The sequence below is a fragment of the Bombus terrestris genome, chromosome 13, assembly GCF_910591885.1.
Source record: "Bombus terrestris chromosome 13, iyBomTerr1.2, whole genome shotgun sequence".
Lineage (NCBI taxonomy): Eukaryota > Metazoa > Arthropoda > Insecta > Hymenoptera > Apidae > Bombus > Bombus terrestris.
This window is the reverse complement of record NC_063281.1, coordinates 10928630-10944842: the sequence shown is the minus strand read 5'-3', so window position 1 is coordinate 10944842 and position 16213 is coordinate 10928630. Positions and strand designations below refer to the sequence as shown.

The following is a 16213-nucleotide window of genomic DNA, read 5'->3' as shown; positions in this document are numbered from 1 at the left end:
AGAGGAAATTTCCTCTCTACTGGTACAGCGCAATAATACAGTGCAAAACAGAGAAATCAAAGTAATTAACACTAGGTGGAACCGCATTCGCGCGATATCTGATAAATGATGAAATGATAAACTATTTGGATTCAAGGTGTAGTCTAAGATTACGAAGATTTGAGTAAAAGCTTTTTCTTTTTTTTTATTTTTGTCATATACTCTAACGTCAAATTTCTGCGATATGTTTTGATAAATCGTAAGTACGATCTTACGACAGAGGTAAATGGCGAGTTGTCAAATGCAGCGTAACACAACCATCGCATTTCAAAGGTAAGGTTGTTTATAATGTATCCAACTGGAAAATTGAATTTTTGGTTTTATGTCAATATTTAGCAATATTTATTACAGTTTATAAAGATAGATCAATTTTGTATCGTACAAAATAATAAGTAATATACATTTATTATATCAATATTTTACACTAAATTTATATTTGCTATTGATGCATCTATGATTGAATTAAATTGTTACATTATTTCTTAACTGATACAATTTAGGACATTAAGAAATGTAACTATTAATAATTTCATTGAAATAATTTTAAAAAACCTGACTTATGACTATCTATGTTATGAAAGTGTTTTCAATGTTTGAGATCATAACATTTGATTTCCATTCAATTCCATTCAATTCCAAAGTTGACATTTATTTTGTTTCATAATATTATTATACATGTTACCTATTTATTTTTCAAATAATCATTTTCATTGAAAAATGCATATATTGATAAAGTAGCTCTTATGTTTTTGTTAAATAAAAAATTATATACAGAAGATAATCTTGATTGTTGACAAACAAATAAGATAGAATTAAATGAGTAAAAAAATTAATAAGGTAAGACTATATAAAGAAAAATTCAATATTACTTATTATTACTTATTCACAATATTAATATTATATATTTGTATTAATATTATTTGTTCTTAGATGGGCAAATCGCGATTATTGCCATTGAAATTGCCATCAACCACCAATATAGTTAATAATGGAATAGTTAAAGGAAAGATATCATTTGTCCGAAGATTAGCAGTGGGATTTATGATCTTAGCTACACTTGGTTTAATATATGTACCAGCATACCATTCAGCTCAAGGCCCATTTTTAGGCTTAGGTGAGACTCCATCTTCTCCAAGACACATTGGTGTTTCACATTTGGTAGCCTCAGTAGGTATGCATTCACTAACATTGCTAGAGCTTTTGTTGTGTTATAAACTAACAAGACTTAATATGTAAATCTACTTTCACTTTCCTCTTTATAATTATTTGTCAGTTACAAATTTAAATTCTATGGATTATAATAATGTAAGCTTAAAAAATACTGTAAGAATTACATAAATAAGTATAGTTTATATAGAACATATTTACATATTATCTACTACCATATGAAATACCCAATGAGTCAAGGATTCTTTTATAGAAGGGAAGGAATTCTTTTTATAATGATAAGTAGTAGGTAATTTATTCAGTTGTATATTCATGGGAATTCATGTTAGAATTAGCGAAAGGAAAAAATAAATTTGAATAGTAGAAAAAGTATCTACAGTATACTTCAATCTTCCTTTTTCCATCCACTTAATGTAGAATGCTTGAATGATGCTATAATAAAATAATTATTTAATTTTATTAAGCATGTACATGAAGTCAAAGCTTAAGGAAAAGAATTTCATGAATACAACTTTCCTTATAGAATTAAGATAAAATATTTCTGTAAATATAAATAATTTACAGCGCAATTGCCAGGATGGGCATATAATACTTCAAGAGATCTTTGTGTATATATTCATCCAGAAAATACAACTTCAGTTTTAAGTCCTAATGATATATGTTCTTCATCACCATATCTTTTCATAGTTATTTGTTCAGCTGTTACAAATATCCAAGCTCGAACAGCTATAAGAAGCACTTGGGCTAATAAGAATAATTTAGATAATATATATAACTCAACTGTAAAGATAGCATTTCTTTTGGGACAAAGTGATAATGATACACTTAATGTATGTATTTATGTGTAAAATTTCTTAAATGAAAACTGTTACAACAAAATCAATAACAAATTACATTACAGAGTATAATAGCTGAAGAAAGCCATCAATATAATGATATCATTCAAGAAAAATTTTATGATACTTATAATAATTTAACATTGAAATCTGTAATGATGTTGAAATGGATAACATCAAATTGTGGCCAAGCAAAATATCTCATGAAAACAGATGATGATATGTTTGTAAATATTCCTAGTTTAATGAAAACTTTACAATCAAAGTCACTAACTGATACATTATTAGGTTCTCTCATCTGTAACGCTAAACCTATTTTAGATCCAAATAATAAATGGTAAGTAACATACATATCATAATATAAATATAAGATAAGAATATATAGAAAGAGAATCCATACAAATGTGTTCAATTAGGTATACACCAAAATATATGTATTCAGGGAAAATATATCCTAATTACTTATCTGGTACGGGGTATGTAATGAGTTTAGATGTGGCATTTAAATTGTATCATGCAGCATTAACAACACCATTACTTCACTTGGAAGATGTTTATATTACTGGTCTCTGTGCAAAACATGCAAAAGTACGACCTGTAAATCATCCTGGATTTAGTTATGTTCCACGTAAACTGGATCCTTGTATATTAAAAAATGCTATTACAACACACAAAGTGAATGTGTCCAGCATGTATGTTATATGGAACAAATTGAATGATACAAGTCTCTCTTGTAGTAATCATTCTCATGTTAATAAGAAATCAGTTACATTAAACAGAAATGGCAGAAACATTGGATATTATACAGTGAAGAGAAGACCTATTAACAAATGTGTTTAAATTAACTAAAATTTTTAAGTATTAAACCTGTTATTTATTATTGATTTAATATTTATTAAAACAAAATAATACTAAGAAATAATTCTCAATAAGTATTATGATAATTATAAAACAGAGTCATACTAAAATTATATTGACGAAGAGAACTTTTTTTAAAGCTACAATAAGAGAGATTTGTAATTGATGTTTGAATAAAAGTTTCACAGACTATTTTTCCATTTGAATAGCAATAGTTTTTAAGAAAAATATTGTCAATTAGACTTGCTCTTATTTGTTAACTTCATTTTTTATGTAAAAAGATAATAATAATTCAGAATTTCCAATGATGATATCTTACTCAATTTAATATAATTTTAACAAAAACTAGAAAAGCAAAACTAGAAAAAAACTATATAAAACATGTTACAAATGTATTAAATTACACTCTTTGTCTAAATTGAAAGAATTTCACTTTGATATATTCTCACAATTCTAAGAGAATTGTTATGAGAACATATGTATATATACATGCATATATTTTGCTATTTGTACCTATTGTCAGTAAGTCTTAATAGTTATTTCTTTAATAAAAATTTATTTAGTTTAAAATTTGTTCAATATTATAAAACATTGGTATATTTTCTTACACTCAAATATCGTAATTATTTTAGTAATCATTTGCGTAATTTCAAAATTCGCCGCTTGTTATTTATTACCTATACATAACACTATATACAACTTAGTAATTTTAGTTGGGACTATTAAAAGTAGAAAATACATCCATCCAATTTTGACTGTATGTATTTTGTGCAAAATACCACTGTTAGTGTCGTCTTATGATATTTACATATCAACGACACATATATTTAGCTAGTATGAATTTGATGTAGCCTATTGTGTGCTGAGGATACATAAAATTTTGTAAAAGTTCGTTATAACGTATTAATTAATACTAGTGATATTCATAATAATAATTACATTTCTTGTACTCCAACTAATAGAAACGATTACCGTTTTATACGATATTTTAATGATTATGGATATAAAAAAGAATTACATTCCTTGCTAATCCTAATGCAAAATGCATTATTAGTACACCAATGTTTAAATCAATTATTAGCTCAAGTAAGTAATATGAATTCTTGTTGAGTGAGATTCGTTCACTAGTGAAAGCAAAACTAAGATTATTAACGACTCTACGGACTATTCTAGTGGCCTTAGAGAAAAAGATCTTGTTTTATTTTATATAAATATATTGCTAGAAAAATTGAACTTTAAAGTTTTTCTAGCATGTTACGAAATTTGGTGCTATATAGCAATTAATTATACGTTCGCCGGATGTACTTTTTTACAGATCATCATTTAATTTTTATGAAAATTAAGTTTTACATGATAGTAAAAATGTATTTTTGAACATAAAATCGATAAAATTTAATAACAAATTTTTATTAAAAATATTACCACGCTTGTTTCTTGGATGGACTGTACACAAGTGCATACGGTATTGATACATACGAAAATTTAACGATGCATTTATCTTTACAAATTTATATATACATATATGTATATATATATATATGTACAACTGATTTGTTATGCGCGTCTATTAAATTGTCAAAAATTTGTGTCCATTAATAAATTGTATAACAAAAAGAAAAAAATATTGTTAAGGGTATGAAAAACGTATTCTTTTTCTAGTTTTCCTCCCATAAAAAATGAAGAAAAATCAACAACATTTGTAGCAAATTATTATTCCATAAAATTTTAATAAAAAATACCATACTTAGAAAATATTTAGGAAATTATGTTTAGAAAATAAATACACAGTAGATATCTTATATGTATTACGACATAATTATTGTATGCATAAACATTTATACACAATTATTGCAAATGATTTTATAAGTATATGTGTATTTAGGGACAATATTCTTTTTTAAAATTTGTTAAGAATTTAACTGTCTCTTTTTTCCTCTTCTTCCTCAAGATTGGATCCCTTCCATACTATACAAACCTTACATAATTGCCCTAATCTCCCGTTTAATTTTAATTTGGTATATTTTTTTGGAGCAGATTCTTCGGTATTAAAATGTACAGCCTCTAAACTTTCTGCTAATTTAGCTAATTTAATCTTTTCTTTTTTATGTAACTTTGACAGTTTCTTTTTCTTTATTTTAGTATTTAAGTAATCCGCTTTCTTTTTAAAGTATGCATCTGATATATCTGGAAGAGTCTTGGCTGTATCAACTTGCTCTACAGGTAATTCATTACAAGAAAGTTCTGTTTGAAATTTTGTCCCTAATATATCAATATCTTCATCTGCAAACAAAGATATGTCTGAGTCATTTTTGAGTAACCTTTTAAATTTCTTTGCTTGAGAACCATCCAATTCATCTTCCCATGGATCATGGACATTAATGAAATCGCATTCATCATCTTGATCTTCCTTCTTTTTCAATTTATCCTTCTTCTTTTTACTTTTTTTTGTTGGTGAAGGTGTATCTGTATATTTGTTTTCATTATGATCATTTACTTGATCTTGAATGTTCTTTTTAGCTACAGAATATACTACATAATTTAATGTATTATCTTTTTCTTTCTCAGCACTCTCAATATCACATGGGATTGAACTTCTCCTTTTTTTCTTTCTTTTCTTCTTTCCTTTATTTTCCCATTTTAATTTTCCTTTTACTGTGGCGTGTATATTTTTTTTATCACTATCATTTATATTACATGAAATATTTAACTGATGACTTAAGTTATTTATAAGTCTTTTATTCTTTCTATTAGTGGTTTTACATCTTTTTGGAATCATTACACTTTCAGTAGAAGCCATTGGTAATACTATGTTTTCATCATTAATCTCTTCATATTCATTATTTTGGGATACGATATTGTTTTCCAATTTTATAGTGTTTAATAAATACTTTTCTTGTTGGGCAATTCTTTTCAATTTTCCATTTAATTGTAATCCATGTCTGGCTCCTTTATGGGCAGTCCTACCACCACATAATTTAAATAACTCTTCGTCTGTTAAAGAAACAGGTTTGATATTTTCTTGTTTTTTATGCATATTAGAATTATTTTCTAGTATTAAGTTTCCATTAAGTAATGTAGTAGTTTTAAGAAAATTTCCATATTTAGATTCATTTTTATTTAACTCTTCTTTAGGAAGATCATTAGTTGTATTTTCTTTTGAAACAGATATTGTAACTTCATCAGCTTGTGATTCAACTTTGATACTACTAGCTGCTTTGTTAAAAGTATGTTCCCACCAATTATTCCAATCTGTATCTTTATATCCCACTCCTGCTGTATCAAATTTTAATGTTTGTTTTAAAGGTTCCGTAATGCCACTTTCATATTTCCCCAAACCTTTACCTATATCAATAAAAAATGAAAAAAACATTTACAAATGTTTATTACAAAATTTACTTAATAAATTTATTTAACAACGAAGTACACAAATAAACATTTAAATACATAATACTCCAAAGGTATTAAATGTAATAATTATAACTATTATTATATCATAACAATGCTTGTAAAATCATACCTTCCGTCCAGCCATATTTCATAAGTTGAGACTTTGCAAAGTCACTCATATTTAAACTTTAATTACTATAATCTTATATTAAAAAATGCAATTTAACAACTACAAATACAGCACAATTTACGAATGATACAGGTTTTCATTAGTAGCAGAGTTTACCTAGTGAATGAAAACTATGCTATTTGCTTGGATATTCTGCATCTTGAAATTTTCATCACATCTGTATTATGGCGCTACTGTACAACTGCGAGCTAATATGCAATTCACAGAAATTTTGTCCAATTTTAATATCTAAGGAATTTTCATAAATATTTTCTTTTTTAATATTTTTATTTTTATTACTTTAACATAAACATTGCATTATTTGGATTTCTTGCTTTTATTTGAATAATATTTTTTTGTATAGTATCTTTTATACGTATTATTTATATGTACTTTGTTAGTAAAAAAATCTTGAAATGAATATTAAACATGAAATGATGTTATCATTATTTTTAGGGATTATATAATACTATTAGATGAACAACTTTTATTTAACTAAAATAAAATATATTAAAAATATATTTTAGTACTGCGTATGTATCATATACCACACAAAGAGGATGCTCAAGTCTTCAGATAGATCTGCAACTTGTCCACGGTTTGACGTTCGTTAGCCAACAAACACGTAAAAAATGGCTTTATAATACTCGTCTTGTCTTAACATTACGTTTGCCATGATAATACACCATTATACAACGAAATTTATTCGACTTATAGTACCAATATTGTTCCATGGCAAGGAAATGAACAATTTCAAACAGTAAATTTGATGAAACACATTTAATATCTCGTAACAATATCATCGGAATATTTAATTATACATATTAAGAACGAAACGAGGTTTGTGAACTTTATATCTTTACCAATATTTGTGATATTTTACGAAATTTGCATTCATTTCTACTTTTATATAATATCATTGGATTCTAATGTTGTATAAAAAAATTTTACGCAAACATTTTATCTCAACTATACCTTCATTCGATATTTAATATCGAATAAAATAAATGAGATTAATAAGCATCTTACTTTAATTCATTGAATTAATGAGATTAATGTTGTAGAATTATTTTACTATAATATAATGTTTCTAGATATATTTCATGCATTATTACTTTTTATTTTCAAAAATAACACACTTTTTTAATCAGTTTAGGTATATATTGATATTATAAAAAGATGGCATTGCGTGAATTGGTGGAGGGTGACTGCGGTGGACCCAGTTCTTTAATTCATTTAACATCACATTTTGTACGTGATCATGGATTCAAAGAAGAAGGAATACGTCATCCTTTTGATCATGTGGAACCTTTCCAAGCTTCAGATTCAGATCAGTTAGTTAAACAATTTTTAGAAGAAAATCCTTCATGTCCTCAAACATTTAGAATGGATAATTTATTACAAGAAATGCGTGAAATTGATCAAAATATTCATCCACCTATAGCAGCACCAGGAGTTGCTCAAGAATTAACCAGTTTAGATACAGCTTGGGCAAATCAATATCTTGAATCAGGACGTCATTTTAATGTAATTCTCATTTTACCATTGGAATTCATATATTAGCAGCGTTATAGTATAAAACAAATATTTATTACAAATTTGTATTTTCTAATTAATACAGGAACATCATGCTGATGACATTTGGCATCATGAGATAGAGCAGAATTCAAACATTATAACTCATCAAAAACATGAACTTGGATTAGGACCAAAATGGGCAGAAGAATATATAGAACATAGCAAAGATACTATACAGAATAACATAAATATGGAACACTCAACAGAAGCAATAGAAAACAGTGATAATCCTAATTTTGAATATTCAAAGTTTATGAAATTTATGAAACAGGAAGGAGATGTTCCCATAAAAAGCTATGAAGAATCACTGCCAGATGTTCAAAATACAAGTAAAAATTGGACAGAACAATATGAAAAAGATAATCAAAAGACTGAAGACAAAATTTCTACCAATAATAGTCAAGAAAATGAAGTGACAGCTAAGATAGAAGAAGTAGCTGCTGCTAGTAATTGGATAGGTGAATTTCAAAAAGAAAATATTTCTTCAGGTTGGTAGACATATTAGTACCAAGTTAGTATCTGTAACTAATTCTCCTTATAGACATATTTATAAAAACAAACTTTTATTCTAGAGACAGACAATTATGAATCTACATTCTTAAAGCTTCAAAATGAATGGGAAAAGATTTCATCATCTGGGGAACTATCTTCCAAGCATCCATGGCTTTCAGAATATGATACTTTTTATGATCCATTTAAAGATTATGAATTTCATGAAGAAAATCCTATGAAAAATGTTCCCAATGCATTAGAAGAGGGTAAAAAAAGATTGGAAGCTGGAGATTTACCAAGTGCTATACTTTGCTTTGAAGCAGCAGTACAACAAAATGAAAAAGATTCAGAAGCTTGGTTACTTCTTGGTAAAACTCAAGCTGAAAATGAACAAGATCCATTAGCTATTTCTGCTTTAAAACGTTGTCTAAGTTTGGATCCTATAAATGGTGCTGCTCTTATGGCGCTTGCAGTTTCATATACGAATGAATCTTACCAAAACCAAGCATGTGTAACACTTAAAGAATGGTTACTAAAAAATGAAAAATACAAGCATCTATCGGTACGAAAGGCTAGTAGTCCTGAACAACAATCAAAATCCAATGTGTCAACTATTTTGTTTGAGTAAGTAATAATAAGTTTAACAAAATACACATATATAGAGTAATATCTAATATTCTTCTTACTTTTTCTAGTGACGTACATGAAGAAGTAAAAGATCTTTATATTCAAGCTGCACGAATGAATCCATGGAATGAAATAGATGCCGATGTACAGTGTGGATTAGGAGTCCTTTTTAATTTATCTAATGAATATGATAAAGCTAGCGATTGCTTCCAAGCAGCGCTGCAAGTACGCCCTGATGTATGTATTAAATCAATCTTTTGTAATGTATATTAGCAATTGTTAATATATTATCGAAAACGTAATATTTTCGGAAGGATTCTAGATTATGGAATAGATTAGGTGCAACTTTAGCTAATGGTCAAAAATCGGAAGAAGCTATAAATGCGTATCATCATGCTTTAAAATTATCACCTGGATTTATTAGAGCTCGTTATAATCTTGGAATTTCTTGCATTAATCTTGCTGCATATAAGTAAGTAAAATTTTTACATTATGTACAGTTTTTTACATGATTAAATTATTTATTTTTCTACAGAGAAGCAGGTGAACATCTTGTAATAGCGTTAAACCAACAAGCTGCTGGTCGTGGAGTTCACGGTGAAAAGTTTTCACCGAAAGCGATGTCGAATACCATTTGGTCAACACTGAGACTTGTCATTTCGCTTATGCACAAATATCACTTAAATGAAGCTATAGAAAACAGGTATGGTTAATAAATACTTTTTAATAAAAACTATTAAATTTCATTATATAAACAGTGGTACTCTTTATTATTTCAGAGATCTAACAAGGTTGAATAAGGAATTTGAGATTGTATAAAATATTGTTGACTTCACCTGTTAAAAAGTATAAAATCTTTTTAACTTAGTGTATAAGATATCGTAAAATAAAGTAATTAAAAATATTTTTCGTAGTTGAAAAGTGTACATAAAAAACAGAACATTAAAAAGATGCTGTCATATAATTTCTTTGTTATAAGAAGGGTTATGTTACATATATTAGATATCAAAAAACTAATTTGTTGAATACATTTGGTAGATACGCAATTTTTTATTGTTTTATCTTATATAAATTAAAAACGATTATACTATAATAAAATTGTTATGCATTTAATAAAAATTAGTTAAAATAATTGAATCCCTGAGATAAAATAATTCAATAAAGAAAAATCGGTAATATCATATGTAAAAAAAGAAATAGAACGAGCGATCCTGAAACAATAAAATAATTTCCATCCTTCTTTTCCTTCCTTTCTTTAAATAAATAAATAGCATTATAAAAATATGATTACATAATAAAGAAGCATTCTGATATGAGTTACAGCTATGTATTATTTCTTTATAATTTATAAATATCATAGATCACTTCTAACATAATTATATTACATTTGTAACAAAGAGAAATTAATCCTAAAGGCACATTAAAGTTACATATAATGTAACATTCAGAAAGTGATGAAAATACATTATAGGATCAACAAATATAATAAAAAGTAACTACCTTAGTAATACATGATTTCCTAAACACATGCCACCCCGCCCTTAGCGGTTAAAATATAAACAATTTTTAACAAATTCTTAGAAATATTCAAACAGCAGTCAAAAATACAATGATCATTACTACAAAATTTCTTAGTTCAGTGTACAAAGCAATCTATTACGTTAAACATTATATATAACATTGTAAAATTTTAATATCTATATGCTTGGTTCTCTGTATAAACTTTTCATAATTATGATTCAACTATTTCATTAGCTAAGGGAAAGATAACATACGTCTAGATATAATACAATATATCTATATAGAACATTTCAACAATCAATAATAGGTGAATTAATTTTATCTATAGTATTTGTCTTTAGTTTCTGACAATTTGTTATATATAATACAATTTTTTATCCATAAAAAATCTTGTGCGTGACCAAGATTTTAATCAAGATCGAGTATTTTAAATAATTGCATTAAAATAAATGTATACTTTTGAAAATATTATACAAATGATGAGTATATTCAATAACGATTTGTAAATTTATAGTTATATTCAATAAGAAAAAACACTTATATAAATGAAAAAAGTATCTGAAATGTGATCACAGAGATAGAAAGTCACTAGTTACGTTAAACGCCAAGTAATTTTAAGCAAAAAGTTATAATTTGTGAAAGTCGTGCCATATGAAAAAGTATCGTTTTCAACAAATTCGATTAAGTACGATTTGTTTCGAATCTATTTTCTCTAGAATGTATAATTTTTGTGCAACACAATTTTTTGTTGCATTTATATCATATGTTTTTTTTCCTTATAATTAAAATAAAATTGGACCTATGATCAGTAGAAATTAGAGCTCACAATTTTAAAGTCGATAAAAGTTGTTGTCCGGTTTCTATTATTAAAGATTTAACATGTTCGGCGTGCATAATTTGATTACACATTTCACTGCATTTTTGAAATGTTATTACATCATCTTTTGGAAGAACACGGTGTAAACTTTTTAAGGACAACGTATGTGGTAGATAATTCAAAATTGCTAAAACGATAAAAAGTATATTATAATACAATTTAATATACTTCAGCATAAATATATCGAAAAAATTTACCTTTCATAATTTGCGTGTATAAACACTGCAATTCTTGTCGAGAGTTCGATACAGCAATCTTCTTTTGCGTTAACTCAATTAAATATTTCCATTCAGAATCTTTAGTATACATGTCCTAAATTTGTAACACAATTTTATGAAATTCAATCATAAAAACAAATTAAAAATACCGTAAAAGTAGTGGATTGAAATATATGGTATTTACCTTTGCATATTGCACAACAGCTTGAGGACAATTATCCATTAAAAGTGTTGTTGCTTCTTCAGTATTTTGAATGCACAACGCTTTTAAAGATAAACTGCCATCAATCTCTTGTGTTTCAAGAAATTGCTTAACTTCATATAAGCACTCATTTGGTATAAAATCACAAGATAATACAGACTGTAATTTAAACAATTCCATTGGTATAGTTTTTTCAGAATCAGTCTTATCGATATCAGCTAAATCTTTTAGATCGCTCACATTCAAAACTTTTTGATAATCTTTCGCATACGGTGGCATCCCGTTTAGATAATGAGGTCTAAACTTCACAAATATGAAGTTATCATAATTTTCTTGTACGTTTTCTTTATTTTCTATTTTGTACACTTTTGTTTGTGTTAACTTGCCTAAGTATGATCGTACTAATAGCTTAAAAGCTTCAACCAAAGCGAAATCCGTGCGTATTTGATTTTTATTTATAACAGACGAATCTATAATCAATTTTGTACTAAAGTAGTTGTGAAGATATTTTTCGAGAAATACTTGTAATGTCATTGCTGCATTATGCCCATCTCGTCCTACTCTTGATGGTAAATATTCTAAAAACACCTGTATAATTTGATGAAGAGATAAGATTCCATCCTCTTCGATTAATTGTATTAGAATTTCAGCAAAGGTTGAATTTTTCTGACGCATTAACGTTCCGGCGAAATCTGAAAACGTGGGAATCATTGGACTTCTCTTTTTCATCGCCGTCATATCAAACAGCAGGTCCCAATGTTCTAAAACTATTTTCTTGACACATAATGCTGAAACTGGTTCAAGTACTTTCTCTGCTTGTTCTTGTTTTTCAGCTTGTATGTATAAGAGTGCCAAAGCTAACTTGACTAATTCGTCTGTTTCATATAATAACAAAAGATGTATTAATTTCTCTGTAGTATATTCTCGTAATACGGGACTACTGAAAATCAATTTCAATAAGTCTGGTTTCTTTAATTTACATATTATTTCTACAATATTAAATCCTTGGAACAAGGCATCTGCTTCCGGACCACTTTTCATCGTAAAAAGTATATCAGTTAAAAACGTAACGAGACCCGGTGCATCTTGACTTGATTTCCTAGATAATACTTCTGAAGGTTTTAAACCCGACATTTTATAATAGGGTATACAGAAATCCCAATCTGAGTCATATTCGGAACGAATATAATAGTCTCCAAGCAGCGCGCATGATTGATTATACAAGTTCTTCAATTTCAATCCATTTTTATTTGCGATATCATCAAATTCATTAATATCTGAGCAATTATACACAGCGTCTTTAGCTAAACGTATCAAAGCATGAGCTTCTCCTAACAAATGTCGGTATGTGCTAGGACTAGAAGATTTATGACTCCTCGCTGCGTTTAAAACATCGTAATACAAATTCTCCAATTTAGGTAAAATTAAAGAATATAAAGTCCAAGAGTTTTCTGCTTTGGCTAAGAGGATTAGGTAATTTTTGCTATGTAATAATTTCTGTATCCCCAGAAATGGCCTTAATCCTATCAAACAAACAGGCTCAGAGACACTAGGGCACGTAACTCTTACATTTTCTATATCATTAGACATTCTAGCAACATGATGAGATAAACGTAGCGTGTAAGATTCAAGACCAGCTTCAGTCAATGCATGCAAAGCAGTATGCTCCAAAGCTACATGATTAACAGGTGCAGTAAATGGATAAGTAGTTAAACAAGTTGCATCTGTAGGATTTGAGCTAGTAGCAGAGAAATGATAAAGATATCCTTCTTGCAGTGTGCATAAGAAGCAACTTACGCCCTGCAAATATGTATATTTATCTGATCTGAGGATTGATTTTTTTAAACAAGAAGTATTACACTCCTTCCTCATGTATAATGGCTTCAATAAGGAGCAACTGAACAATTCAGAACTTCCATCAAGTTTATTATTAGCCGCCATTACTTTAAGAGACAATAAATTTTTTATTGTATAATTTTCCGACCATCCTAAATCAGGAGAATTCGTTTTAATTATAATCCTTATTTCTGATGGGTTTAATACGAAAGGACTTAATGTATGTCCAGGCCCTGCTCTTTCCAAACTTATAGATGGTAAATTTATAGTCAAGGGTTGTGAATTTCCATCTACAACTTCTTGATCAATTAATCTTTGTAATTCATCCCTTTCATTATATACTAAATGATCCAAGTTTATAACAGTGTCATTATTATTCGATTTTATTTTTCTGAAATCTCCTGTCTCCAGTTTACTCCATATACTTGTTTTGGAACTTCTATGCCTCCTACCTTTAAATTTTGTACTTGTTCCACTAGAATCATTGTTTTCTGATACAATAAAGTGCAGATCTTGACTAGAACTTTTACATTTTGAATTTATTCCTTGTAATATTGTGTTATCATCTTGATTAGTCATATTATTACTGTTTTCCACAAGGGAGGAATCAGTAGATATAGATGTTTTATCAATAGATGAGGAGTTTGTGGAAGTTAGAGAACTCAATTGATCAATATCTTCATACATTGAATTAGTCAATCGAAAAACACATAAATTTGTTTTATCCATAATTGATATAAAATCTTCAACAATTTCCATGTGTGTAGGAGAAAATGAAAAGCCCAAGGACCATGGTCGAGCCTCAAAATCTATAAACTTCATCTTTGATACTTGCTGTGTTTCAATTTTAAATTCATGTAAAATAGCACTATTTCCAGAAGCCACTAGGAGGTTGCCAGTACTTTGGCAGCAAGCAATGAGTGTAGGTTGCACATTTAATGGCAACTCTATCATTTCTAAGCTATTCAATGGTCGATTTAAACTTGGAGTAACACGCCCAGCTATTCTAGCACGCATAGGTTGACTTTGATCTTTCACCATAGCCCAGTTAACATAAATTCTAACAAAATTATTAATTGTTTTCCCTGTATGATTATTAATGCTTGCATCTCTAGATAATTTTGATTCTAACGTTACAACATAATCTTCTTTGGTGCAGTGCACCATTTGATTAATCATATCAACTGTTGGAAAAACAGTATGTAGTTTAATATCAGACATCATCAATTCCCAAACTTCGACGCAATGAGTTGACAATGCTAGGAGTAGCATTTCATGTCCAGATGCATTTGCTATGCAGCTTGCAGTTGGCTCCTCAATTTGAGTGATATTTTGCCCCAGAAAATTATGTACTGTGATTACACGCACCATGTTGATTTTTGTGCTAAAAGAGCTCTTTAAACATACCTATCTTACGTATGAAAGAAAATTACTATATCTAATTATAGTAAGTTGATCACCTTTGCAACTAAATTGAATATGAATTCAAGTTAATAATTATTTGTTTAAATTTGATATAAAATTTATACTTTTTTACATTACTACATGATGTGATTTGATGAACAATATTTAAAGATGTAAATTATTATAAAATTCGTTGAAGGTTATTTTACATTTTTAAACTATTAATACACAAGTTACTTGCAAAATGTATGACAGAATAATAAGTTCGTTGTTTTTTCGGAATCTTTCAATATCAACGAGATATAATATATAGAATTAAGCGTAAGAAGATATCACCGAAATATCGCTTTCTTTCTGCACCGATTAATAGGTATATATCTTAGACTGCCTAAAAATCCGTGTTAACGAACTCAATGACGCATACTTTGACATTTCTAATTCATGTTTTATACATTTAATACCTTCATTATGTGACAAACATTGAATATTGAAAGTGACAAATTACGATAAAGTACGAGAAAATCAACTAACGTCGTATGGAAATGAGCACTACGATATTTTATACATGATTTTGTACAATCTAAAAACACTACGAATATCACAAAGTAGAAGAATGCAAATATAGCTCGTTCGTTTGACAGATCTTTTAGTACGCGCATGTACACTAATGGTTAGAACATAATCGTACTACATACGCGCTCTACTAGTTCTTGCCCGCCAAATGCGATAAATATGCTGTTTCAAAATGTAAGGTAATTATAAAATATAAAATGCAAAAGAACTCTGTCCAGAAATAGTTAAAAAAATATAAAAACGAATAATCTAAATATTAATTTTTGTAACGATTTTTAAAATATATCCTATAATGAATTAGATATGTTCAAGTTACAAATCACAATCCATCTTTTAATTTTTATTATATAAAGAATTATACATATACATGCATTGTTATCATATTGATCTAATTTTAAAATATCAATTTTCTTATTCTATAATCATATG

At 27.9% G+C, this 16213-nt stretch overlaps 4 protein-coding genes across 6 annotated transcripts; 2 read left to right on the top strand and 2 right to left on the bottom strand.

Moving 5' to 3' along the window:
* The first annotated feature begins 2 nt into the window (after window positions 1-2).
* Window positions 3-4819, top strand: LOC100647992 (beta-1,3-galactosyltransferase 1). 2 transcript variants are annotated; one of them, XM_012315582.3, is made up of 5 exons: window positions 3-312; window positions 970-1153; window positions 1771-2036; window positions 2108-2379; window positions 2459-4819. In XM_012315582.3, exons 2-5 carry the CDS (start codon window positions 970-972, stop codon window positions 2880-2882), a joined length of 1146 nt encoding a protein of 381 aa, XP_012170972.1. In that variant the 5' UTR covers window positions 3-312; the 3' UTR covers window positions 2883-4819. The 2 variants fall into 2 exon arrangements, with proteins under 2 accessions (XP_012170972.1, XP_003400219.1); XM_003400171.4 differs by having other exon boundaries at window positions 970-1210.
* On the bottom strand, window positions 4693-6759 carry LOC100648180 (G patch domain-containing protein 4). The gene is made up of 2 exons (XM_003400172.4): window positions 6418-6759; window positions 4693-6242 (listed from the first exon to the last, which is right to left on the bottom strand). The coding sequence occupies exons 1-2, from the start codon at window positions 6464-6466 to the stop codon at window positions 4816-4818; spliced, it is 1476 nt and encodes a 491-aa protein (XP_003400220.1). The 5' UTR covers window positions 6467-6759; the 3' UTR covers window positions 4693-4815.
* A 159-nt stretch (window positions 6760-6918) lies between these two features.
* LOC100647873 (peroxisomal targeting signal 1 receptor) lies at window positions 6919-10057 on the top strand. Of its 2 annotated transcripts, none has more exons than XM_012315584.3 (8): window positions 6919-7296; window positions 7613-7983; window positions 8078-8522; window positions 8607-9150; window positions 9222-9390; window positions 9468-9625; window positions 9689-9856; window positions 9933-10057. In XM_012315584.3, the coding sequence occupies exons 2-8, from the start codon at window positions 7636-7638 to the stop codon at window positions 9970-9972; spliced, it is 1872 nt and encodes a 623-aa protein (XP_012170974.1). In that variant the 5' UTR covers window positions 6919-7296; window positions 7613-7635; the 3' UTR covers window positions 9973-10057. The 2 variants fall into 2 exon arrangements, with proteins under 2 accessions (XP_012170974.1, XP_003400217.1); XM_003400169.4 differs by having other exon boundaries at window positions 7608-7983.
* A 409-nt stretch (window positions 10058-10466) lies between these two features.
* LOC100648295 (Hermansky-Pudlak syndrome 3 protein) lies at window positions 10467-15884 on the bottom strand. The gene is made up of 3 exons (XM_003400173.4): window positions 11954-15884; window positions 11749-11863; window positions 10467-11678 (listed from the first exon to the last, which is right to left on the bottom strand). The coding sequence occupies exons 1-3, from the start codon at window positions 15176-15178 to the stop codon at window positions 11497-11499; spliced, it is 3522 nt and encodes a 1173-aa protein (XP_003400221.1). The 5' UTR covers window positions 15179-15884; the 3' UTR covers window positions 10467-11496.
* Between the last annotated feature and the right edge of the window lie 329 nt (window positions 15885-16213).

Coding starts and splice junctions, on each gene's coding strand:
- LOC100647873 (XM_012315584.3), top strand. CDS start 7,636: ATGGCATTGCGTGAATTGGTGGAGGGTGACTGCGGTGGACCCAGTTCT. Junction 7,984..8,077: donor AATCAGGACGTCATTTTAAT/GTAATTCTCATT, acceptor TAATTAATACAG/GAACATCATGCTGATGACAT. Junction 9,151..9,221: donor GTGTCAACTATTTTGTTTGA/GTAAGTAATAAT, acceptor TACTTTTTCTAG/TGACGTACATGAAGAAGTAA.
- LOC100648180 (XM_003400172.4), bottom strand. CDS start 6,466: ATGAGTGACTTTGCAAAGTCTCAACTTATGAAATATGGCTGGACGGAA. Junction 6,243..6,417: donor GAAATATGGCTGGACGGAAG/GTATGATTTTAC, acceptor TTATTGATATAG/GTAAAGGTTTGGGGAAATAT.
- LOC100647992 (XM_003400171.4), top strand. CDS start 970: ATGGGCAAATCGCGATTATTGCCATTGAAATTGCCATCAACCACCAAT. Junction 2,037..2,107: donor GTGATAATGATACACTTAAT/GTATGTATTTAT, acceptor ATTACATTACAG/AGTATAATAGCTGAAGAAAG. Junction 2,380..2,458: donor TTAGATCCAAATAATAAATG/GTAAGTAACATA, acceptor GTGTTCAATTAG/GTATACACCAAAATATATGT.
- LOC100648295 (XM_003400173.4), bottom strand. CDS start 15,178: ATGGTGCGTGTAATCACAGTACATAATTTTCTGGGGCAAAATATCACT. Junction 11,864..11,953: donor CTGTTGTGCAATATGCAAAG/GTAAATACCATA, acceptor TTACAAATTTAG/GACATGTATACTAAAGATTC. Junction 11,679..11,748: donor ATACACGCAAATTATGAAAG/GTAAATTTTTTC, acceptor TTATCGTTTTAG/CAATTTTGAATTATCTACCA.